The sequence below is a fragment of the Mucor mucedo genome (genome assembly GCF_025094135.1).
Source record: "Mucor mucedo strain NRRL 3635 chromosome Unknown EV154scaffold_16, whole genome shotgun sequence".
NCBI lineage: Eukaryota > Fungi > Mucoromycota > Mucoromycetes > Mucorales > Mucoraceae > Mucor > Mucor mucedo.
This window is the reverse complement of record NW_026252300.1, coordinates 196043-219382: the sequence shown is the minus strand read 5'-3', so window position 1 is coordinate 219382 and position 23340 is coordinate 196043. Positions and strand designations below refer to the sequence as shown.

Genomic DNA, 23340 nt, shown 5'->3' with positions numbered 1-23340 from the left:
TTCGTTTACTTGTAAGTTGGTCATTCATTATTATTTATTAAGAAAGGTAAATAAAGAGAAGAAAAAAAAAGAAAATGAAAATGAAAAAAAGGGTCTAAAAAAGACATTTAACATCAGCCTTACATGTTTAAGGCCCTCATTCATGTTTCACTGGAAAGAATATACCCGCAATTAGATTAATCCTCATTTTTTCAATTAATCTATTTTATCTCTATTTATGCATTGTCAAATGTTAGAAATATATACATTGATGGCAACATATTTCTATTTGTCTGCCAAAAATTAAGCAATGGAGGGGAGGGGAATTCCTACCTGTCAAATATTGGCGGACATATTACCCCCTACCCAGCTCTTTCTTTTTTTTTTTTTTTTTTTTTTTTACCTCTTGTTTACTACTTAATGCTTTCATTAAAAACTAAACAAGCAGCTTTGCAATTCAAACGATATTTCTCACTCGATGTATTATACAACAACAACAATGCCTATTTTTTTTTTTTTTTCAGCAAAAAATAATGTTCTAATTGTTATTTTCATTTTCAGGGACGAAATAAGCTATCCAACAAATTTATACCAGTAACAAAAGATAAAACCTCGGATAATTCAGCTAGCCATGGCATGCTGTTGAAAGCAGGTTTCGTGAGACAAAGTGGTGCTGGTATTTACTCATTGTTGCCTCTCGGTTTGAGAACCGTCGATAAGATTGAGCGCATCATTGACCAAGAAATGAAGGCCATTGGAAGTGAAAAACTATCTTTGCCATTGTTGTTAAATCCAGAAGGCTGGAAAAAGACTGGTCGATGGGACGGATCCAAAGGAGAGGTAAAGTTATAACGCGCCCTGTCTTTATCTCAAGCATTTTTGGTTAACTCATAACACAAGTTCTTTCGTTTAAAAGATAGAAAAGAGTCAGACTTGTTACTTGCACCAACTCACGAAGAGGAAATCACACAATTAGTTGCTTCTGAATTAAGATCAGCCAAACAGTTACCTATTCGTTTGTACCAAATTGGTAGAAAATTTAGAGACGAGTTGCGTCCTAGAGCTGGACTATTAAGAGGCCGTGAATTCATCATGAAAGATTTATATTCATTTGATAGTTCCGTGGAAGACGCATACAAAGCTTACGATGATGTTGCTCATGCCTATAAAAACATCTTTGATAGAATAGGTGTACCTTTTGTTGTCGCTGAAGCTGACAGTGGAAACATTGGTGGCTCAAAGTCCCATGAATACCATCTCATTTCAACCGTTGGTGAAGACACATTATTAACTTGCTCAGACTGTGGATATACTGCCAATGAAGAATTAGCAATTGGTAAATTGCCCAACACGTTAAGTTCAAACGAACCAGCTGCAGAAACTAGATCTGATATTGTAACAAAATCTCTCCTGGATCGTCTTAATTTAACAACACCCATTGAGTCTACTGTGGTATCATACTCTGGCTTAAACAACGCCGAAGATGGTTTAACACAAGGTTTGGCCGCCATTTTTACGCCAAAAGGAAGGTCTGTCAATCTGTTAAAGGTGCAGACTCAATTAAGCAAATACCTGAAGAAAGAGCAATTATTGAGCGATAAAGCCAACATGGATATGGATACATTGCCCAGAGCAAAGATTGATTCAATGCAACCAAACGATATTCCTCATTTGCATTTATTCTTGGATAATGCCCTTGATTTGACTGTAGCTACCAGTGATAGAGTAACCGTGCACACACCAGACCATTTTAGACTTGCTCGGGAGGGAGATCATTGTGCTACCTGTAAAGATCACGATAGTATTTTATCCAGCGTCAAGGCCATCGAATGTGCTCATACGTTTTATTTGGGTACCAAGTATTCATCTGCCTTGGACTGTACATTCCGTGAAGGCAATATGCCCAAGATGATTCCAGCAGAAATGGGTTGTTACGGTATTGGAGTTACCAGAGTTTTAGCTGCGGTGGCAGAAGCCAAATATGACGAGAAGGGTATTGCCTGGCCTAGTTCATTGGCTCCTTATAGTATTTGCATTGTGCCCACGGATGATAGAAAGCAAGAATTTAAGGATATTGCAAATCAATTATATGATGAATTATCAGTGAAATTTAATGATGATGTCGTAATTGATGATCGTAGATCTGGTTTTGGCGCTAAAATGAAGGATGCAGAATTAATAGGCTATCCTTATACAATTGTTGTTGGATCCAAATCAGTGGAAGAGGGCCAAGTAGAATTAAATGAACGTATTCAAGGTCAGGACAGTAAAAAGACTATTGTCTCTATTAAAGACTTGCATGTATTCTTGTAGTTAGTGTAATAAATTTATCGATGGCTAAACCATGTGTATACTAAAAAATGGTTTCGATACCTCAAGTTTGTTTAAAATAATACATGCGTTTTGGACTTGTTAGCTACAGACGTGGCCGACAAGCAGAGATGAGTTGTTACTTTGTTCCTACGTATAACTGCCCAAATGCTACTAAAGAGTGTTAAAGTAAAATTAAGCAAGCACCCCTAGAAAACAAGACTCTAATAGCTGGTTGGATTCAGGAAGCAGTAAGCAAACGAAGGATCTGGAAATACCATATCCCTCACTTCAATAAATGCGTCTGCACTTACTGTTTTTTGGATTTCATGCCTGTATTCTCTTCATGAGAAGACCGTTTTTGCGTTGTGAATGTTTTCTACCAACGTACCTCCAGGATTATAATGTTTGTAACTTGCAAGCTGCTTCCCAGTTCTGCTGTGCCTGATGTATATAACAATTCCAATGGTCTTGGCCCGTTATATTTATCTGATGTGTAATGATTACTGCTGGAATTATAAACGTCATCTCCTCCAAAAACCTGCCTCTCTATCTCTCCCCCTCTCTCCCTTTCCCATAAAAGCCTAATAAAGATTTCAGATAAATACAAGAGCTTTTTTATTAAATATTAAGGCAAATTAGAAACCACCGAGAGCACTGGCGCCTGCTTTAGATTGATCTGCTAATCCACGAGAGATGATCAAACGTTGAATTTGAGAGGTACCTTCATAGATTTGGAAAATCTTTGCGTCACGCATTAACTTTTCAACGGGGTATTCTGTGTTGAAACCATTACCGCCAAAGATTTGAACGGCATCAGCGGCACACTTGTTGGCCACCTCACTTGCCAAGGCCTTGGCAATACTGGCATGCCATGTATTCTTCTCACCTTGATCACGCATATAGGCAGAACGATAGACCATCATACGAGCACTTTCGATACCGATTGCCATATCAGCCAACATGAATGAAACAGCTTGATGGTTAAAGATGGGCTTACCCATTGTCTTTCTCTCTAAAGAATAAGCAGTAGCTTCTTCCATTGCACGACGAGCTAAACCAATAGCACCAGATGCAACTAAAGGACGTGTGATATCAAAAGCGTTCATGGCAATTTGGAAGCCTTTACCTTCAGTACCCAACACATTTTCAGCAGGGATCACAACATCTTCAAAGGTAACACCTCTGGTATCTGAAGCACGTTGACCCATATTGATTTCCTTACGACCAACAGTGATACCAGGAGTATCAGCCTCTACAATAAAACCGGTAAAGGCATTACCTGTGTTTGCATTGGCATCTGTACGAGCAAGAACAAAGAACCAATTAGCATGACCAGCATTTGTGATCCACATCTTTTGGCCGTTCAAGACCCAACTTCCATCAGCTTTCTTGACGGCTTGTGTACGAAGGCCAGCGACATCGGAACCAGCACCAGGTTCAGTCACACCATAAGAAGCAACCAAAGGAGCTTCAGTCATACGTCCTAAATACTTTTTCTTTTGGAAATCATTACCGGCCACAATAAGTGGGGCTTCAGCAAGATTATTGGCTTCAATAGCGGTTTGGATACCAGTACATCCATAAGCCAACTCTTCAGAAATGATAGCACTATCCATTACACCCAAATCCATACCACCGTACTTTGATTCAACATGAGTGTTAACCATACCAAGTTCCCAAGCCTTCTTGATAAGTTCAACGGGGTACTTTCCGGTACGGTCGTGTTCAGCAGCCACGGGAATGATTTCTTCACGAGTAAATTTACGTGCCATATCTTGAATAGACTTTTGCTCTTCATTTAATGAGAAAGACATGCCCAAAGGAGCAGCCTCAGAAGAGTAGAAACGGGCACTGGAGCGTACCAACTTGGGAACGGTTCTCAACATGATATTATAAAAAAGATTAGAGGGAGAAAGGAAAGAAGGAGGGGAAAAAAGGGGAAAGAGGTCGTTCCCGTTTATAATTTGTGGTGCTTCAACTCCGATTTCATGTGAAATTAGCATTGCATGTGATGCTCCACCACTCCACAGTTTTATTATTTGTCATGTCGTACAAAAAACCTGGAGTAAATTTGCTTGACTACGCTTTCATAGCTACAGGTTACAATATAGCCGAACCATAACTCTTTTTTTTTTTAAGTGTTAGTTCCAAATATAACCATTAAAAAGCCAATAATAAGAGAATTTAATACAAACAATCTGTATCAGTATTCAAATTGGACACGTAAGCCAGCCAGTCATAACCGGCGGATCATGAAACACTGTGGATGTAACCAATCCTACGATTGACAATTTTGATTGAAATATGAATTTTTATTTTTTTTTAATTAAAAAAGATGGGAAGGAGGGGGATATTAAGAAAATGCAAAAAAATATATTTAAAATTGTCTATAAAAGTTTTGTCTCTCTTGCAGCATTTGAACCAGGCAAATGATTTCCAATCCATTTTTTCACGGATATTGTTGGATGTGGGTTATTATTAATATCCAATGTATCCTGTTGTTGTGAAAACAAGGGCTTTTCATCTAATGTTTCGTCATAATGTATCTTGGTAGTGGTAGGCAACAACTCTAATGATCCTTCGCGTGCCTTGGTCTCACCTTGTTCTACCTCTCGCTTGGCCTTTTGATACATCCACAAACCCATAAATGTCAAGGCAATACCTAGACTCTGTGTGATACTCACTTGTTGACCAAACCAAAGGATACTCATGACAATGACAAAAATTCGCTTAACTAACGAAGCGATCGAATAGGTGACGGGTGAAGACATATTCAAGGTAGTAAAGGCAAACCAGTTCTGAGCAAAATGTGTGGTGCCGTTCAGTAAAAAGTAGGTGGCTAACCGAAGTTTACTGATATCACGATGTGTTTCTATACTGGTCATGAATCGGAATCCGTCTGAATAAACCCAAAGAGGAATCATTAACAGAAATGCAATAGAAGAAGAATAAAACATCATGTTCATCTTGTCCAGTTTGTTAGGGTTATTCTCTCCCATTTTAGATTCCTTGAAGAGCAATTTCTTACTAAAGATATTCTGCATCACAAAAATCAAACATGAACCCATCGCACAAGATAATCCAATCACATTGTTGGAGAGCGTAAATGAACAGGCAAGAATAACACCAGAGGTTAATGGGATCAGCGCTGTGTAGACTTTAGATGAATAGTGGACTTTAAATACAAATCGATAAACCAATACTGTGAAAAGCGGTGCGGTTGCCTAAACCCAATAAATTTTAATTTTGACAGCTCCCCTTAGTTGAAAGACCCCCCACTTTAATATCTTACCTTGATTGTATGAACTAAGCTCACAGGGATCCGACTAATAGATATACTGGAAAATACATGACCAACAATCATAAAAAGAGATAACGGCACGATGGTTTGAATAATCACTTTGGTAGGTTTTTTGATTCCTGATGATTTGAATGCTCGTTCCATAATAGCACACCAAGCTGCAACAAATAAGAATTGAACAAATGTCAGCGTCACTGGGTATTTAAAAGAGTTCATGATTTGTTTGCCGGTGTTGCTTGATAGGGAGGATGAAATATACCACATCAAGCAACAGATAAGGAATTTGGAGTTTTCACTTAGAGAAACATTCTTGGGATGGAATATAGATGACGACATGGATGTACTGCTGGATGTTGGCATGCCATGAAATAATCTTGAAGAATTGTTGTAATCGTTTAACGGTATACTATCGTTAGATTCAGCAGGAATGAACCGATTATGGCCCTTTGTAGAGGTGATCTTGTCAAAAAACTTTCTTTGGTGTTGCATATCCGCCGGTCCTATTATCGAGGGCATTCCTATAACACTTTTCTGTTAATAAGCGTTATAGGTAGTGAACAAAAAATAACAACAAAAAAAAAAAGGCATCCAGATCTTTTTTTTTTATATATATATATATATTATTCTTTGTCCGACGACGCTTAGCTTGATACTCATCAGAAACAGACCCAAGCCCAGATTAGAAGCCGTTTTATTTCAATTTTTACGCAAGACTCTAAACTTTCTCCAAAGAAGGAACATCTAACCAAGTCAACCCTATAGACATCCATTTACTTTGAATCAATTTAATGGTCCTTTTCTGAGTGTCCTGGCTTATTTATTTTAGTACAGATTGCAAATTACATCATCTTTTAATCGATTGTAACCTTGCCACTTTATGACTTTTAAACTTGAGCGGGATATATCTACCTTCGGATATCAGTGGCATCATTTACATTTCACTCCTGATTCGTAATAATGTCGTTGGCTACATAACTTTTTTACCTCTGTCAGATTGCCTTTATTTAGCATGGTAACGGCCGTCTTATTACTCTATTGGTTTTGTGGCTGTGTGCAATCATTAAACTTTCGTCACTTGGGGGTCCATCTTCTTCATTTAAAAGTGGCCATCATCTGACAGGTCACTTACAGCTGTAAGCCAGCTTGCAGGATTAATAATATGAAGCTGGGTTGACAACCGCATTAAATGCGTTTACGGATTTTCAACGTAATTGTAGAAATCTGTAAGGAAACAAAATCTTTAAAAGATACTCACAATAAATAGTGTTCCTGCTTTCTCAAAATGAGATATGAAGTATCTTAAATGACTTAATTCCATCAAATTAGGTGGTCCACCTCGCACGCTTGTATAGCCATCGTATATTAATATTCATAGCGGTATCCAGCCATACTATTATCGATACTTACAAAGAGCTTTATCAGTCACAATATAGCAGCAAGCGCTTTAATTCCACTCAGCTATTATTACTCCACAATCCATTACACTAATAATAGACGATTCTTTCGGTATTGTTATCAATCTTTTTTTTTACATGTTTTATTGATTTTTTAAAAATTAACTATTCCTTTTTTTATATATACAAAATGTTTTGTTCCAACATAAAAAAAAAAATCAAAACGTCTAAGCCAACAAGGACTGTCCAGTCATCTCCTTGGGAATATCAAGACCCATAAAGTCAAGAATGGTAGGTGCAACATCACAAAGAGCACCTTCGGCATTCTCCTTGAACTTGGCATCCTTATCAGCCATCACAAAGGGAACCTTAGCGGTAGTATGAGCAGTGAAAGGACTCTTACCATCATCAGCATACATCTTTTCAGCATTACCGTGATCGGCAGTGACAAAGAGTGTATAACCGTTCTTCTTACATGCTTCGAGGACAACACCGATGGCGGTATCAGTAGCATGAACAGCCTTGACGGCAGCCTCATAGACACCGGTATGACCCACCATATCGGGAGGAGCAAAGTTACACATGACAAAGGGATACTTGTTGCTATCAAGGGCTTCAGCAACCTTCTCAGCAACACCGGCAGCACTCATCTCGGGTTGAAGATCGTAGGTAGGGACCTTGGGAGAAGGAACCATACCTCTTTCTTCAAGAGGGAATTGAGCTTCAGTACCACCATTGAAGAAGAAAGTGACGTGAGCATACTTTTCGGTTTCAGCGATGTGACATTGGGGAACATCGTTCTTGGCCAACCATTCGGCAAGAACGTTATCCATGGATTGAGCAGGGAAAGCAATCTTGAAGGGGAAATCACTCTTATATTGGGTCATGGTGAAAACTTCAAGGTTCTTGGGGACAGGAGAGTCGAAAGGACAAGGAGCAATACCGAAAGCTTGAGCAATTTCACGCATACGATCCGAACGGAAGTTGAAACAGAAAATAGTATCATCATCCTTAATTTGACCTTCCTTGTCGATAATGATGGGCTTCAAGAATTCATCGGTGACACCGGTCTCATAAGATTCCTCAATAGCCTTGACGGGATCAGAGGCAATCTCACCCTTGGCTTGGGTCATACCGTCGAAAGCAATTTGGATACGTTCCCAACGCTTATCACGATCCATAGCATAATAACGACCGTTAATATCAGCAATCTTACCGTATTGAAGCTTATCGATGGCTTCGACAAGTTGGCCCATGTACTTGGCGGCAGATTTGGGTGCGGTATCACGACCATCACCAATAAAGTGGACATAGGACTCGGGAACACCAGCTTCCTTGGCGGCAGTTAAAAGTTCAATAAGATGATCGATATGACCATGCACACCACCGTCGGATACGAGACCCAAGAAGTGAAGACGACCATTGTTGGCAATAGCACGGTCGAAAGCACCCTTAATATTCTCAACCTTACCGAATTCCTTCTTCTTCATGGCAAGATCAATACGAACAATATCCTACTGAGAGTATTAGTATCAATTAAGGACAATAGAACTCTAAAATTATACCTGATACACGACGCGACCAGCACCAATGTTAAGATGACCAACTTCAGAGTTACCCATCAAACCATCGGGCAAACCAACAGAGTGACCATGGGCAGAAATTTCGGTGAAAGGATCCTCCTTCTCGAGCTTGTCCATGACAGGTGTTTCAGCATTATAGATAGCATCACCAGAGTGATCCTTAAGAGGGGAGATACCCCAACCATCAATACAAATGAGACAGGCCTTGTTCTTGGGAACTTGCTTTGTTTTAGGATTTTCGCCACCACCAGTCATTATAAATTAATCTTTATTATTTGGAAAAATAGAAAAGAAGAGAAACAACAACAACAAAAAAAGTAAGCTGTTCTAATTATGTACTTTTTCTAAGACACGTGTCACAAAAGACGGAGTGTGACGCAATGGTCCTTTGGCCTGATGGTAGAGATTAAACAAAGTTTTTGTCAACTCGAATGTTTCACGCATTAAACCCTTGCTCTTGGATGGGCCTGATTATGTGTAAAAACAGACGCGTTCATTATTTGCTTATTACATCATTTTTTATTTACAAACTTGTTTCGGAATAACCTTACTCTCTTTTATTATTTTCCCTTAAATAACCCCGTTACCAAAAAAAAATCCGTGATTTCACACTTTTTCTTTAACAGAGCCTCAAACTGAATTCGAAATTTTTTTCTTGTGTAATCTTTTGTAGATGTTCAGATAAAAAAAAAAAAAAATGTAATAAAGCTCACCTTATTGATTGGGCCAATAAGATCTCGTGACTGTGAAAGTTCATGCAAAAGGTATGGAAAGTTTCATTGACAATACAGGCACGGTAATATAGTTCGTTATAATCGAACACAGGTCAGCATTTGGTTTTTATTTTCTACCCTCATTACACTTTATAATCACGGAAAGATCATTGTATTAAATTATTAGATGCAATTCTCCTAAAAAAGATTAGGTAAAAGCCAGTGTTATCAAGATTCTAAAACTGGACTTCAAATACAATCACGTACTCAATTATTGCTTATTTGACACCAGAGTTTTTTTCTTTTTTTTTTTTTTTTTTTTTTTTTTTTGCTCATTTGACCGAAATAATGACGCTGTCTTGAGGTCAGTCGCAGGAGCGTCCAAATTGATGCCGTTAAATAAAAACTAGACTACTTTTTTATATAATTTCAGAGAAGTTAATTATTACTGCTCAAATTATTCATTTTATTTACCGCTTTCAATAAACCAGCCAAAGCTTTTTCGAAACGGATTAATACTCTTCCGTATCATCAATACCAAATAACCCCCCATTGGCACTAAAGAGAAGGAGGGGGGATAATAACCATTGTTTTAACATTTGAAATTAATAGCATCGTGTCCTCTTTTAATACATGCTAAACTCACCTATTCCCAAGTGTCGAAAAAAAACGTACAAGTTCAAGAAATCATTCTTGAATAGGTGGTATGCTTCTATGCTCAAGCAGTTCCCCAAGTGTATCGCTTCAAATATAGATAAAAGCGCATGACACTCACATCATGGGCAATTAAGTTTTGCCACTGTTGAAAATGCATACCTTATTGCCTGACCATGGCAACGAACTATAGTTTTGAAAGTAATGTGCTTTGGTGTAAAAAAATAAAGGTCTTTCTATCTTAAACAGCACGAGAAGGCTTTTTTTTTTCAAAAAAAAAAGGCCAAATCCGATTGACCGGCTATCTCTTATCAAAAATTGCATGTGTGTGATAGTCAACATGGCTGATAAGGTTGATATGTTAATGAGTACAACGGGGAAAAGGAAAGGCCCTTTTTATCACAAATAGTCGAACGTTTTTCTTTATAATGTATATCAAAAACTCGTCTATAATCATACACGTTGCTTGTTGTTGAATATCTCGAACATGTGGGTAAGCAAGTTGATTTGATCACTATGTCTTTTTTCATGTAATGAGCACTATATGAAGAAGACCCCCAAACTTTTTGTTTTTTATAGAGAGAACAACAATCTTTTTTTTTTCCGCTATCAATACGTCTGAAGAGATGCACCAGATTTTAATTCAATGTGTTTGGAAGGTATATTAGCACGCATTTTAACATGCCTGTGGTTTTGGTATTTATGCGGGTATATTATCTTTGTGGCACAAGCTCACACTGTGCTATCAATGATAATCGCTTCACAAAAGATAAACTTTTCTCACAGAGTGTCACTCCAATGCTCGAAAAAAAATGCCACTAACCACAAAGAGATTCCACGCGGGATATCTTAATTTTTTCACATAAACTTATAAAGTATTTTATTTTTAGTACATCATTATTGGGGTGGCGGGGGATAGGTTCGGGAACCTGTGCATAGACTAAACGATTGAAGAAATGGAAAGTTTTTCACCTAAATCTCTTTGATAGATTAAGAATTTTACATGTAATGCAAAAAACTGAAGTGTTTTGTCATATCCTTTGTACTTCTATAAATTTTACCTCCTGGTGTTTCTTGTTCTTTAGGGAGAATTACATCTACACTAATAAGAGAACAAGTCGAAAGAACATTGTTGCTGATACATAAAGAACCTTTGATATCCTCATTTTGTATCAGCCGATCGAATGTATTCTACGGTGATTATTCAAAAGGTGATAAGAATAGAATTCTCTATCACAGGTAGGACGTTAATGAATTTGGGATGTCAATTCAACCCTTTCATGAGTGGGAACAGAAAAGCTCAAAGTTGTAGGAGACATTATGCAGAAAGTACTCAATGATATTAAGTGAAGAAAAAAGGGTTTATTGACAGACACATGTAACTCTTCTTTATGTAATTAATATGCTTTTGGGCGCTAAAAATCTATTATGAAAAATAAAATAAAACCTCTTTGATATAAACACTTCTAATAGCTACGCTTGTCGGAATTAAACAACCTTGCTATTTTGCAAATGGCTAAAACTTCAGATTTCTTGGGTGAACCTGTCAAAAAAGTAGAAAAAAGCAATCAAGATGTAAACGGATTAGACAATTTTTTTTTTTTTGGATCGTTTTGGTCTTGTCAAAAACAATATCTACACCTATGTCTTTATTATTATTTTATACGTCTTTTTTTAGAATCACGTAAAGTCTAAAAAAAACAGTTTAAGTTCATTGACTGCTTCCCTATTGGTACATGCTACTACTGAAAAGCTGAGAGACAAGTAAGTCCGGAATTGCTTCTATGTAAGCCTAAAGCTTTATGAAAATATTATTATTTTCAATAAAGGCTCAGACGTTAGTGATGATTAAGTAAACAATAAAATCATCCTGTCATAAGCCAGATATTGTTCATCAGTCTATACACAAGACTCCTTCGCGTACTCTTTCTTCCCTTTTTCCTTTACCTTAACATACTTAATTTTTTTTTTCAAAATTGTAAAAAGACTAGTTAATATAATGACATTGTTTTTTTAAGGAACACTAAATTTTTGCCTCTTTTTAGACATTGTACAATTTTTGCAATATTACGGCTACGGTTAGTCTTTGCAACCTCCCAAGTTGCGTAAAGAATATGTCACATAGATCATAATTGATTTAATGAGCCGTTTACAGTTTCCCGATAAAAGTTTATATATACTTAGATGTGCATGGCTTAATATTTAAGCCCTCAGGCTCTTAGGCGCGTTGGCTGTAAGTAATTAAAATCCTCATCTCAAAATACGTAAGAGAATAAAAAAAGATCATGTATATCTACAAAAAAAAAAAAAAAAAAAAAAAAAAAAAAAGACGTAGATGTAGACATTGTTCCTGCCAAAAACACTGTTCAGTTTATAAAAATTGAAGATATCCGGGAACAAGGTTTTTATCTTCGCACACATATCTCTATATAACATTAATTTCATTTCTAATACTACAAATAGACTTCTTCATAAGATGCTTCCCGTAAGTTCTCTTTTTTAAACATCATATTTAATATATTATGTCTTAGTCAACAACAAAATGGGCTTACATATATTTTATTTTTTTTAGATTTGCTGGCTAGCCCACAATTCGCTTTACAAGATTCACTTGCTATACCCAACGGGTAGCTTGTAAAAGATAAAAATTGGGTTATAGATGGTGCTACTCCCATCGGAATCATTTCTAGCTAGATGGGAACAGTTATTATATGATGCTGAACGGGACGAAAATCCTCAAAGATACAGGTAAATCTTGTTAAAATACCTGGCTTTGCAACTGTACTTACATATAATGACATAGTCCTAAACGAAACGAAGTGTTAAGTACTGCAACCAAATCACCTATGTAGTCTTGTCCAATATGTAATTTGGAATCAAAGTCTCCAACTTGTTGCCAATTATGGTATTTAGGGTCATTATAGCCTGACCATAGAGCAATATATGAATAGTTACTAGGTTCGTCTTTATGCACTATAATTTCTTGTACTTCATAATCCCCATCAGGCAGTAGCTTAATCTGCTGAGTAGGTACGTCTCTAGATAGTAAGTTATTTGTGTATCCTGTAATATTGAAAGGCCCAGATTAGCTTTCTTGTATTTTAGAGCTGCGATGAACGTTAATCATCACGCAATTTCTACCAATAGGATCACAAATCTGTAAGTGCTTTATGAGTTTTCGCAAACCGCCCATGATATTTACTTTATACATCTTCAATAAGAGTCTCAGTTCGAAGTATAACACCTTCTTGTCCAAAGCTAGGTCTGTCTGCCAAATACTACAGAGTATAGTCTAGACTTTTTTACTTTAGGATACTAAATGTTTATTGCTGATTGTACAGGATTTAAATAATAAGATACCAGTCGTTATATTTTCCATTCAGTAATTTTACAATACTGGTGTTGCAATCCCGACAAAATTTTCGCACACTAAAGTTCCTTGTGGTGTATAACGTGACGATAGTCTTCTGTCAATGCCACTCATTAGAATCACGTAGGAAACAACTTCGTTGACAAACTCTTGGGACAACACTTTTGACCCTAAGAATAAGCAAAATATGTTTAGTAGCTGTTAAACTTATTTTATTTGGCATTGCTCGAAGAATAGTGAATCTCCTGAAATGGTCTACCATGACAAGCATGTATTTCACAAGTTTTTCCCGCGTATTTTTTCTTATTTATTTGTCTATTAATATAAATTACATTCCGGAAATAAGCTAATAATAATTACAAGGAGAGCGTTCAAACCCAATTCAAAAGATATGATTTATTAGTTTGCATAGCAGCTTACAAATAGTTGCAGAAAAAATAAAGGGTGGGAGGGACAAATCTACTTTTTATCGGATTGTCGTAAATTCACAAAGACGGGCTGGAGGGGTTAATTTTGGAGTACCATTTTTTTTTATATACATGAAAGATAAACCAAAAGGAGTGAATACCTTTTTGATTTGTTGTATCATCAATTATAAAGCAGACAAATGTAAACAAACTAGAATTAAAAAGAATGTAACACGTACATCCTTGTGCCATGTTAGCTTGACACTCAAGCTGTAAGGTCCGAGTCCCCCGCTCAAATTTTTTTTTATGGCATATGCTAATGGGAGCAACGGACCTGTAGCAAGTAATAATGAGGTTTAGGGAAACACCTGATTAAGGTGCTTGGATGCACACCCAAATACTGGAAGGACCGTGGCACTTTTTTTATAAAGACGTGACTCAAATATGTAAACAAGTTGGTGCAAAGGATGAGTATACATTTGCCTATCAAAAACAGGGCCTTTTTCTCAGCTGAGGAATAACCGGTATCACCTTCACTAGATGATGGGTCATGAAAAAAGATGATGAGGGTCGTTTCATGATTTGTTCAATTCGTTACCCCGCAACGGGTGGACGGTGGGAGGGGGAGGATAAAAGATCAGAGCCACACAACCCAAAACAATCGTTTTTTTTTTTTTTTTTTTTTTTTTTTTTTTTTTTTGCTTGGAGCGAAATTTCATACATCAATGGCGTGCAATAAAAGTTGGTTTTTTAATTAAACAAAGTTAAATTACATAGTAACATCTGAATTTACAATTCCTACCAATGAGCCCTCTGGGAGACCTCTCACGAAAAAAAGCTATTTTTGGGCTTACGACACAAGACAACTATTTTGTTAGAATGTATCGAGGATCACAAATCTGCTGCTTTAAGAGATTAAGTCCCTTCCTCCATTAGAATTCAGTGTCACAGTGGCAGATGATCTCTCTTTTTTTTCTTTTTCTCTCTTGGGCTAAATTTATAAGCGATTTTCTAGTGGTGCTTAAATGGTTGAGTTATAAAAGAAGAATATATATAAGCAATGAGAGGGTCGCTTATTCATTGATGATGTATTTCACCTTTTTTACAATTAAAAGCCTATCTTTTGTCCCAAAATGTACTAGTTTATAAAGGGGCTGGTGTAACAAACACAGCTCAAAAAAAGTAAAAGCTCAAATAAACACATAACATGTGCCCCTTGTTATATACAAAAAGGCTCATCCATTGACAAATGATAATAATGGGGTTTAATACGGGAGTGATAGTCAAGTATAAAAATAAAATATAGAAAAAGGTCCTTTTTTTTTAGAGCACATGATCAAATTGCCTTGGCTAAACACGAACTTTAATATCAAGAGAAAAGACAAAGCTTTAGAATTAACAGATTATGGGGCAAACATTATTGTGTTTATTGTTCTTGAACGGCTTATTCCTTTTTTTGGTACACAAATCAATGTACCACCAGCTTTATTCAATTGCACACTTTGCATTGTGAAATAGAAATGTTTGCTACATGTCATTCGCAGTTCAATGCTAAGCTGCTGATTTAACCGGTATTTTATCTTTGCTGTAAAAGATACGTTCTAGCCCAGATATTGACATGCATGAAAACATGAAGTATCACTTGGAAAGCAGATGGAGAAATCAATGAAATGTAGGCTATTCCTCGATAAGTGTGAAATAATTTTAAAAGCAAGATAAGGGAAAGAGAAAGTACATAAGAGATGTCGGAGTGTATAAAATGATATTTGATAAGAGTGACACTCGGAAAGCTCGGGTAAAAAGGACAAAGGAGAATTACCTTTTCTTTTTTTCTTTTTGTTATCCATTCACAATATAAACTTTCTTTTTTTTTTTTGTTACATTTAACAAGATCGAGAATAAAAAAGAGTAGGACGAACAGATAATTTAAAATAGTTTCGGCCTTCAGAATAATTAGAGATCTTCTTACGTGTGTAAACCAATCACCAAATATTTGAGTCAGAAGAGGTTATTTGTGTAACAAATGGCTCAACGTATAAAAGTTGAAATACTTTTCCCACCAGTCCTTAAATAACCTTCCTTCCCTTTTTTTTTTTTTTTTTTTTTTTTCTTATATTTAATGCCTTTTGATACAGTCGAAAGATCTTCAAAGAGAATACGGGCCGATATGTCTTCTCATAACGATGATGACGATAATTGGTACATGCATGATACAACATCAACATTTGAAATATACCACTCCTCCAAAAACGACTCAGATCGCAATTCACCCTTGCTACCGCAGGACTGGACTAAATCCTATTCGCCTTATGATATCAGCCATTATCCATATCAGTCCTCTGTTCTATCTTCACCGCCTATGGATTATATGCTTCCTTCCACTCCTGCTACAGTACCAATCGATATCCCTTACTCAGTGAGCTCAGAATATATTGAATCCTCCATCTCTCCTCAGTCAAATAACTTTTGGCAAGACGACACTCAACTTCCTGCATTCTCTCCTGTCGCCACAGAGCCTGTTCAATCACCTAAATCATTACTAGTCGATTCCTTGAATAGCTCCCCTTCATCCATGATTACTGACAATCCCAAGTTTACCGATGTTCTCTCCAAAATTCAATTTTCCTATAGCGATGTTGGCATCAACCTAGAAGCCAAGATTACAAATGCATCCGACTTGAGAACATTAATTGATGCTTTTAGTCATATGTGTTGTTCACCACCACAAACATCATCCATATCATCATCACCAGCATCACCACCATCAGCATCCTCATCCTCATTATCATCATCTGCAAGTGTAACACAATCCTCGCCTATTAAGGACAAAATGCTACTATACAAAAACAAGAGCAATAATACAAAGCCCGTCAATTTCTTTGCTTCGACCAATCGTTTAGGCGAAATTTCCAATCCTCATTCAAGTATTCGAAATGTACGTCAAATTGCGGATGCCTGTGTCAATACATTCTTTACTTGTTGGGTGCGTTTCAAGCCCATCTTAAAACGAGACGAGTTTATGGCCTGGTATAATGCACAAGAGGATCCTACTGATACTCTGATTGTCAATGCCATGTGTTCTTATGCGTTTCGTCATACCGTCATTCATCACCCGCATCCCGCATTGAACCATTTCTTGAAAGATCAAGATAAACTCAAGGAGCAAGAAGAATATTTCTTTAGTCAGGCCCGTGAATGCCTTTCTCAGTCGTTCGATACGCCAGATAGATATACCGTAGTTGCTCTCTTGTTCATGAGTATTCGTGCTGAACCTTTGAAGCGTCATCATTACGCTGGTATGGCTGCCTCGGCTTTACATGAACTGGAAATCTATCCTCGCATGATGACGGAAGATGTTGACTCATATGAAAAAGAATTAGATACAAGACTATGGTGGTTTGTTTGGGCCATTGATTTCTCTCTCTGGACTGCAGGTGCTCCCAAGAATACGCCTCAGCCTCGCTATCCCGGTGAAGTCGATTTACCTCAAGTGTTCGAACAAGATATTGATGATGCCGAGATTGGTGTGATTACTTTTATTCATTGTCTCAAACTATGGCGTATTCAAGGAGATATTGTCGCTGCCTTGTATGATTGTGAGAACTCAGAATTGACTGTCGAACAATTGACCGAGTACGATCGTCGTCTTTTGGACTTCCACAAGGCTTTACCTCAATATCTGGTGCTTGATAGTGGATTTGAATATGGATGTGAAGACCTTTTTTTGGCTTGCTTGCGTGTGAATATTGAATATAATGCCAGTCGTATCATTCTCCATAAATTATTTATACCTGAAATGAATGATACTCGCCCTAGTCAAACCTCGCTTAATTCACTCAATATCTGTCTGTCTACAGCACTGACTCAACTTAGTGCCATCAAGACGTGTAATATGGCGGACGTAGGTCGCTGTGCATTTGATCGTGATGAACTCTGGCGTGCTGCAGAGGTGATTTCCGTAGCAATGGATATCTACCATACCTGTGTCTCCCCCGACGACCAAGCCAAGATTACCAGCGGCATCAAGATGGAAGACTTTACCAACGGTCTGGATAAATCCTATGCTGTGTTACAAAATACACGCGAATTCCGGTTTTCGTGCAAGAATTGGTTTCAAGTGGCAGACTGGATACAGGTAGAAATTCGTCGACATCAGCTAGGTGCTTCCTATCCCGTAGACCCTAAACGGCCAGAAGAATCGTTGGAGAATAACCGGCCTGACTATTTCCTGGTCCAATTAAAGCCTACAGCGGTGATCAAGCCAGAAACCATCCAAAGTGAAATTCGAATGGTCCCCGCCAAGGTGAAATCGGTGACGGCCTCAAAGCAGCCTAGGCGATCGATCTCATTTCAGAACCAATTTAGTGTGCAACAGCAGCCTTCGTTACCGAATACAAGCACATTTTCAGTCAATCAGCAGCAAAATGATCGAAGACCGTCATTTTCAAGCGCACCGCCCTTTGTACAATTTAATGCATACACACCACCCGATCAAAATCAAGCAGCTCAAGGCGCAGGCAAAAGTCAGGCGCGCTTCCGTTACTTTAATCCACGTAAAATGAACAAATTTCTCTTTATTGATGAGCATCCCATGATGTAATACTCTTTTTTTCATGCAACTGTACAGAACCCATATGAAAAACATAAGCCCTCTCCCTCTCTCCACACACTCTATATTAATTTGTAAATACCCCTAATAATAATAATACTGATAATAAAAAAAATAGTTATATGATTCAATAACCTGTTTGTTTCACAATCACAACTATTAAAAACGTTTATCTCTATTACGATTTATGTTGTACAGTAAGCATCCTTTTTTTTCACTTTACTAAAAAGAAAGTGTGAGTGACAGCTTTTAAAAAAGGAAATAAAATATAGATCGAAGAAATATACTTGGTAACGTGGTTCATTTGTATTCAGTTTTTTTTTTTTTTTTTTTTTTTTCATGTTCGGGCTAAACCGATGGGTGTACGGGGGAAATAATGTGGGATCCCCGCGATTACACTAAAAAAAAAAAACTTCTTAAAATCCAATTTGTGCGTTCAAATAAAAGCACAGTCAGCCAATTCACAAGGTGTAAGAGCGCCAGATTTTCGCGTTCCTTTTTTCTTCTGGTGGTTGCATTATTTTACGTGTAAACTCCGCCTATCAACACTGTGGAATAATAAAAAAAAAACTATGTTATGTATGTGTAGCTGACCTTAGTGGTGGGATGAAAAGGTACCGGTGTTGGACAAGGCTTTCTTTTTTTTTGTGTCGATCAATTCTGTACAACGCTTATTGCTCACTTCTAAGCAACCTTTTGCTTTCCTTATAATTTTCATGCAAAGGCTTCTCCCTACGTTGAATATTTGAAAAACGTCACGCTTATCAGCTGATATGAAGGAAGCAGCCGACTCGCCTCCTCACTCAACTCTGCCCCCCTTTTTTTTCGTAAGCTAATTTTTTTTGTTTTTTTGTTTTGCCCTTTTCCCTTCTTCTTTTTCTCTTATACGCAATGTCCAGTTCGTTTACTGTTCTATTCGTGATTGGAATAATTGTATTTTTTCTTGTCACAGTATTCTTGACATGCTTTACAAGATCGCCCATTGAATTACCAATGTCTATGAGTGGCTATCCGGAGTACGAAGATTGGCCAGTCGATTCAGAAGATTTGATTGCGTGTCTTCCTGAAGATGGACGTCTCAGCTACGAACGAGCTAAAAGTAAGATAAAGAAAGAGTCATAGTTGCGGGAGGTGAAGAGAGACTTACTAACCCTTTTATTATATCAGTATTCCAGGACAGACATCCACCAGATAGCATACCAACCGATATCAGCCCACCACAACTTGTGTCGATTCAGGAGAACGGTGTTTCTGCGTTTGAATTTGAGGGTGAGCCTGATGCAAATGTATATGTAGCTGGTAGAACAGAATTACAATTCATGCATGGTGAGTGTTCTATACAGACCAATTTGCCGTTACCACGACAACAAGAGGTTTATTATTGGGAGGTAAATTAACCATGTTTTTACATCAGTGACTTTCACACTCATCCCAATTATGTTTTAGGCAAAGATGTTTGAAAAGCCCGAATCTACCATCGTCTCTGTGGGCGTATCAACAAAGCCATACCCTACATGGAGATTACCAGGCTGGAATAGGTACTCAATTGGGTATTTTTCGAACAATGGATGTAAATATTTTTCTTCTCCGTTTACTGGTAAATCATATGGAATTCCGTTCAATCATGGCGATATAGTGGGTGTTGGATATAGACATAGAACTGGCACCGTATTTTTCACCAGGAACGGAAGACGATTAGAGGATGCGTATACAGGGCTACGATGGAATTTGTTCCCAACCATTGGCGCAAACGGTCCTTGTCAGATCCACGTCAATCTGGGACAATCCGGCTTCGTCTTTGTTGAGGCCAATGTCAAAAAATGGGGTCTGGCTCCTCCTCAAGGTACTCTAGCTCCTCCTCCTCCATACGGCATCGAACGTGATACCATTTTATTGGCAACTGCTGCCCAATTAGCTTCCATATCTAACACCTCCACCAGTACCAGAGAAGCTGATTCTTACTCTTTACATTCACAGCATTATACTCCTATACTGATCAATATTGACGATGAGGATGCCACTACAAATAATAATGACGAGCAAGAGGAAACAATACCTGATCCACCACCTTATTCCTTACAGCTGGATAGTGAAAACAGAAGAAGGAATTTATTGGATTAAACATCACACTACATATATAAAATACTCTTTTATTTTCTTTTGCTGTGCATTACAAAATAAATTTTTTTTCTTTTAACAATCTACTATATACTAAAGCAAGGGCCCAACAAATGCATCTTAATTGAGTCACGCATTCGAAAAGCTTACCTAATCTCCTTTCTGACAAAACAAGAGGGTAGACAAAGACCTTTTCTAATAAACAATAGTTGGTGTGAGTATTGATCATCAGATAAAGTGGCTGTAACATTCAAAAGTAATTCTGATTGGATAAATAATCAGGCACACTGATCGACATACAAGTTATATAAATACTCACTCCTTTTTTATACATTTATAATTACCTACCATAGAGTCCACTAGCTTCAATTTGAAAGCTGTTGCTTATCCATTGAGCCTGCTGATGACGCTTTTCTTTGTATTCCTAAAACAAAAGGATGAATGATGCTAGAGTTTTTTTTCTTTTAATGAATTACTGATAGGCATAAATCATGTTCAGCGCCAATCATACATTCATATCCAAGTCAATCCATGTCTGTAGTTAAGTAATTGTATCAAGGTCTAATACGCCAATTTCATACCGAAATAGTTCGCAAAACGATAGATCAAATAGGGAATAATTTACAAACATTTAATATCACTTGATCGTGTTTATCACACGATTTATCCAACTTCCATTGGCTTTACTTACAGAAAAGTTTAATTTGAACAGTAAAGGTCCCATTTCTTTATAAATGACCTAAAATACCCATGATCCATAGAATCCCGATCGCAACCAAACGACAGAGTGTATCAACTACAAACGCACACAAGTTTACCTTGATACTCTAAGATGGGAAGCTATTGTTTGTTTTTTTATTTTTATTTTCTTTTACTCTGTCTGACAAAACATTTTTCTTTTTTAAACGTATACCAAGACAAGGGCAGCGGATGGAACAAGACCTAATGAAAAACAAAGGTTAAATCAAATTTACACCCAGCCAATTCTCAAAAGCTTACCTAATTCCTTCAATGTTTTTGTTTGGTCCGCAGATCCAAATGTCTTTCTAGGAAAGGTAGTGGACAATGCAAAGGCGTTAGATAAACCTTGACCTTGCAAAAATGTGTGTACATCGGATAAAGTGGCTGTAGCATCAAATGTATGAGTGATGGCTGCAGAACCAGGCACACGAATCTATAAACTACGTAAATATCACAAACATTCTCTCCTGCTTTTCCCCCATCATTTTTTTTACCTGAAGTCTAGCTTCGTTATAGTCTTTTTTGACTACAGGCTGAGCAGCAGCCAAAGCGTCAGCCTGCGCTTGAGCCTGTTGAACATTTTGCTTCGCTTCCTTTCTAGCAGCACGTTCCTTTTTATCCTGTTCGATCTGAGCCATGATCTTTGCTTTAGCCACCTTTTCCAACTCCTTTTCTTTCTTCTTCATGTCATAAATCTTTTTGATCTCCTTGGCCTCTAAAGCCTCCTTAATATTGGTCACCTCTTGTCCTGCTTTTCTACGAATCTTTTCCGCTTGCTTGCGCTCGGCAATTTCCGCTTGTTCACGCGCCGCACGTTTCTCGGCCATGCGGGTCTTGAGCTCTGCTAACTTTTGCTTCTTTTCTTCTTCGCTCAAAGGTTTAATGGCTTCGGTACTTTCCGCAAAGTTTTGATGTCCAGTACGAATAGCATGTCGTTCAGCACCCGTTGCTTTTTTTTTTGTTTTTGTTTTTAGTATACGGGCTATTCATGATTTATGCAGTATTACCATCACGGAAAAGTTTTTGACAATCGTTGCAAATTAAGCTATGTGCAGTTTGTTCACCGTCCTTAATTTCACCTACAGTAATAATGTAAGTATTTTACACAATTTTTTAAAAAAAAAGAGTACAATAAAGTACCTTCATCTTCAGGTGTGGGGGAACTGCTTGATGCAGTACCCAGGGCTTGAGGAGGTGCAACATCTTCTTCTGGCTCATCGGAAACCTCAGGATGACTCAAAAGCCTTACAATATCAAAACGAGTTGAGTTTTTGTCTGTTTGTAAACTTGCAGAATAAATGTGTATACTTTACCAGTCCATGGCAGGTTGAAGGCCTGCACCGTTGGTAGCTTTCATAGCCTTCTTTCTACAACCAAAAAAATACGCGTTTAAATATATACGGATTAAAAGAGTAAGAAAGGTCTTACACTTTATTAAGGGAGAATCCCATGCTGACAAGAGTATCGATATCAGTAGCCATTTTAATGTGTGTGTATTGGAAAAAGGAAGTATGTGTATTTAATCATTTTGAAAGAGGGAAACTGATGACGAATAGATATGAGCGGTCACATTTCATACTTTTTTTTTTTTTTTTTTTTTTTTTTTTGCACCTCAGAACAAGTCGCTAATATATACGCTTAACAATATCTGAGATGGTTAATTTGATGTGGTTGTAAAAGATTCTTTTTCTTTTAAATTGATGAGTGGGATACCAAAAGAAAAAAGAAACATTTGCATAACTTGCCGTAACAAGATTAATTTAAAAAACCTTGGATAATCAGCCGTTACGCCCTCTTAAATCTTAAATTGAAGGTTACACGCATGAAAAAGAATGAATCTGTAAATGGGTATAAACCAATAAGGAGTTATTTGTGATTATTATTATTTTTCATTTTCATTAATATTAAAAAACCAAGAGGTTGCTCATAGGTCGGGAACACTATGAGGCGTCTTGAAAAAAAATATCAATCGTCGACTGTAGCCTAGAAATGGGGAGTGGCTACTACGCGAATTGAATGCTGGTCAACAGAGAAGAATTATACGTTTTTAAATTTGGGTAGATAAGAGATCATAAGACCTTTTTGTGACAGGAAATTTTGATTCATGCAAAATAATTTGATGCAAAAGTAGAAAAAAAGTCACTGTGGCTACATTTTT

At 37.3% G+C, this 23340-nt stretch overlaps 7 protein-coding genes across 7 annotated transcripts; 3 read left to right on the top strand and 4 right to left on the bottom strand.

Moving 5' to 3' along the window:
• The first annotated feature begins 380 nt into the window (after positions 1-380).
• EV154DRAFT_542355 (uncharacterized protein) lies at positions 381-2551 on the top strand. Its single transcript, XM_051604518.1, has 3 exons — positions 381-459; positions 541-819; positions 880-2551. The coding sequence occupies exons 1-3, from the start codon at positions 400-402 to the stop codon at positions 2290-2292; spliced, it is 1752 nt and encodes a 583-aa protein (XP_051460988.1). The 5' UTR covers positions 381-399; the 3' UTR covers positions 2293-2551.
• A 333-nt stretch (positions 2552-2884) lies between these two features.
• EV154DRAFT_438019 (acyl-CoA dehydrogenase/oxidase) lies at positions 2885-4209 on the bottom strand. Its single transcript, XM_051596868.1, has one exon. The coding sequence runs from the start codon at positions 4176-4178 to the stop codon at positions 2928-2930; it is 1251 nt and encodes a 416-aa protein (XP_051460987.1). The 5' UTR covers positions 4179-4209; the 3' UTR covers positions 2885-2927.
• A 407-nt stretch (positions 4210-4616) lies between these two features.
• EV154DRAFT_599918 (triose phosphate transporter) lies at positions 4617-6160 on the bottom strand. Its single transcript, XM_051607140.1, has 2 exons — positions 5585-6160; positions 4617-5516 (listed from the first exon to the last, which is right to left on the bottom strand). The coding sequence occupies exons 1-2, from the start codon at positions 6107-6109 to the stop codon at positions 4680-4682; spliced, it is 1362 nt and encodes a 453-aa protein (XP_051460986.1). The 5' UTR covers positions 6110-6160; the 3' UTR covers positions 4617-4679.
• Positions 6161-7097: 937 nt separating this feature from the next.
• On the bottom strand, positions 7098-8937 carry EV154DRAFT_542352 (2,3-bisphosphoglycerate-independent phosphoglycerate mutase). Its single transcript, XM_051604517.1, has 2 exons — positions 8553-8937; positions 7098-8501 (listed from the first exon to the last, which is right to left on the bottom strand). Exons 1-2 carry the CDS (start codon positions 8823-8825, stop codon positions 7215-7217), a joined length of 1560 nt encoding a protein of 519 aa, XP_051460985.1. The 5' UTR covers positions 8826-8937; the 3' UTR covers positions 7098-7214.
• Positions 8938-15833: 6896 nt separating this feature from the next.
• On the top strand, positions 15834-18455 carry EV154DRAFT_438011 (uncharacterized protein; the record flags this gene model as incomplete). The annotated part of the gene is made up of 2 exons (XM_051596867.1): positions 15834-16428; positions 16483-18455. The coding sequence occupies 2 exons, from the start codon at positions 15834-15836 to the stop codon at positions 18312-18314; spliced, it is 2427 nt and encodes an 808-aa protein (XP_051460984.1). The 3' UTR covers positions 18315-18455.
• Positions 18456-19121: 666 nt separating this feature from the next.
• On the top strand, positions 19122-20527 carry EV154DRAFT_459176 (concanavalin A-like lectin/glucanase domain-containing protein). The gene is made up of 3 exons (XM_051597470.1): positions 19122-19422; positions 19491-19711; positions 19770-20527. The coding sequence occupies exons 1-3, from the start codon at positions 19215-19217 to the stop codon at positions 20442-20444; spliced, it is 1104 nt and encodes a 367-aa protein (XP_051460983.1). The 5' UTR covers positions 19122-19214; the 3' UTR covers positions 20445-20527.
• A 571-nt stretch (positions 20528-21098) lies between these two features.
• On the bottom strand, positions 21099-22923 carry EV154DRAFT_498201 (ubiquitin-related domain-containing protein). The gene is made up of 7 exons (XM_051600335.1): positions 22794-22923; positions 22496-22724; positions 22323-22426; positions 22190-22261; positions 21677-22131; positions 21441-21615; positions 21099-21383 (listed from the first exon to the last, which is right to left on the bottom strand). Exons 2-7 carry the CDS (start codon positions 22537-22539, stop codon positions 21343-21345), a joined length of 891 nt encoding a protein of 296 aa, XP_051460982.1. The 5' UTR covers positions 22540-22724; positions 22794-22923; the 3' UTR covers positions 21099-21342.
• Between the last annotated feature and the right edge of the window lie 417 nt (positions 22924-23340).

What these genes read in the sequence shown, in the direction of transcription:
- EV154DRAFT_542355 (XM_051604518.1), top strand. Translation starts at nt 400, where the DNA reads ATGCTTTCATTAAAAACTAAACAAGCAGCTTTGCAATTCAAACGATAT. An exon ending in AACGATATTTCTCACTCGAT is followed by an intron (nt 460 to 540) that starts GTATTATACAAC and finishes TTTCATTTTCAG; the next exon opens with GGACGAAATAAGCTATCCAA. An exon ending in GGGACGGATCCAAAGGAGAG is followed by an intron (nt 820 to 879) that starts GTAAAGTTATAA and finishes TCATAACACAAG; the next exon opens with TTCTTTCGTTTAAAAGATAG.
- EV154DRAFT_438019 (XM_051596868.1), bottom strand. Translation starts at nt 4,178, where the DNA reads ATGTTGAGAACCGTTCCCAAGTTGGTACGCTCCAGTGCCCGTTTCTAC.
- EV154DRAFT_599918 (XM_051607140.1), bottom strand. Translation starts at nt 6,109, where the DNA reads ATGCCCTCGATAATAGGACCGGCGGATATGCAACACCAAAGAAAGTTT. An exon ending in GCTTAGTTCATACAATCAAG is followed by an intron (nt 5,517 to 5,584) that starts GTAAGATATTAA and finishes TATTGGGTTTAG; the next exon opens with GCAACCGCACCGCTTTTCAC.
- EV154DRAFT_542352 (XM_051604517.1), bottom strand. Translation starts at nt 8,825, where the DNA reads ATGACTGGTGGTGGCGAAAATCCTAAAACAAAGCAAGTTCCCAAGAAC. An exon ending in CTGGTCGCGTCGTGTATCAG is followed by an intron (nt 8,502 to 8,552) that starts GTATAATTTTAG and finishes TACTCTCAGTAG; the next exon opens with GATATTGTTCGTATTGATCT.
- EV154DRAFT_459176 (XM_051597470.1), top strand. Translation starts at nt 19,215, where the DNA reads ATGTCCAGTTCGTTTACTGTTCTATTCGTGATTGGAATAATTGTATTT. An exon ending in CAGCTACGAACGAGCTAAAA is followed by an intron (nt 19,423 to 19,490) that starts GTAAGATAAAGA and finishes TTATTATATCAG; the next exon opens with TATTCCAGGACAGACATCCA. An exon ending in AAGAGGTTTATTATTGGGAG is followed by an intron (nt 19,712 to 19,769) that starts GTAAATTAACCA and finishes ATTATGTTTTAG; the next exon opens with GCAAAGATGTTTGAAAAGCC.
- EV154DRAFT_498201 (XM_051600335.1), bottom strand. Translation starts at nt 22,539, where the DNA reads ATGAAAGCTACCAACGGTGCAGGCCTTCAACCTGCCATGGACTG. An exon ending in CCCCACACCTGAAGATGAAG is followed by an intron (nt 22,262 to 22,322) that starts GTACTTTATTGT and finishes TTATTACTGTAG; the next exon opens with GTGAAATTAAGGACGGTGAA. An exon ending in TCAAAAACTTTTCCGTGATG is followed by an intron (nt 22,132 to 22,189) that starts GTAATACTGCAT and finishes CAAAAAAAAAAG; the next exon opens with CAACGGGTGCTGAACGACAT.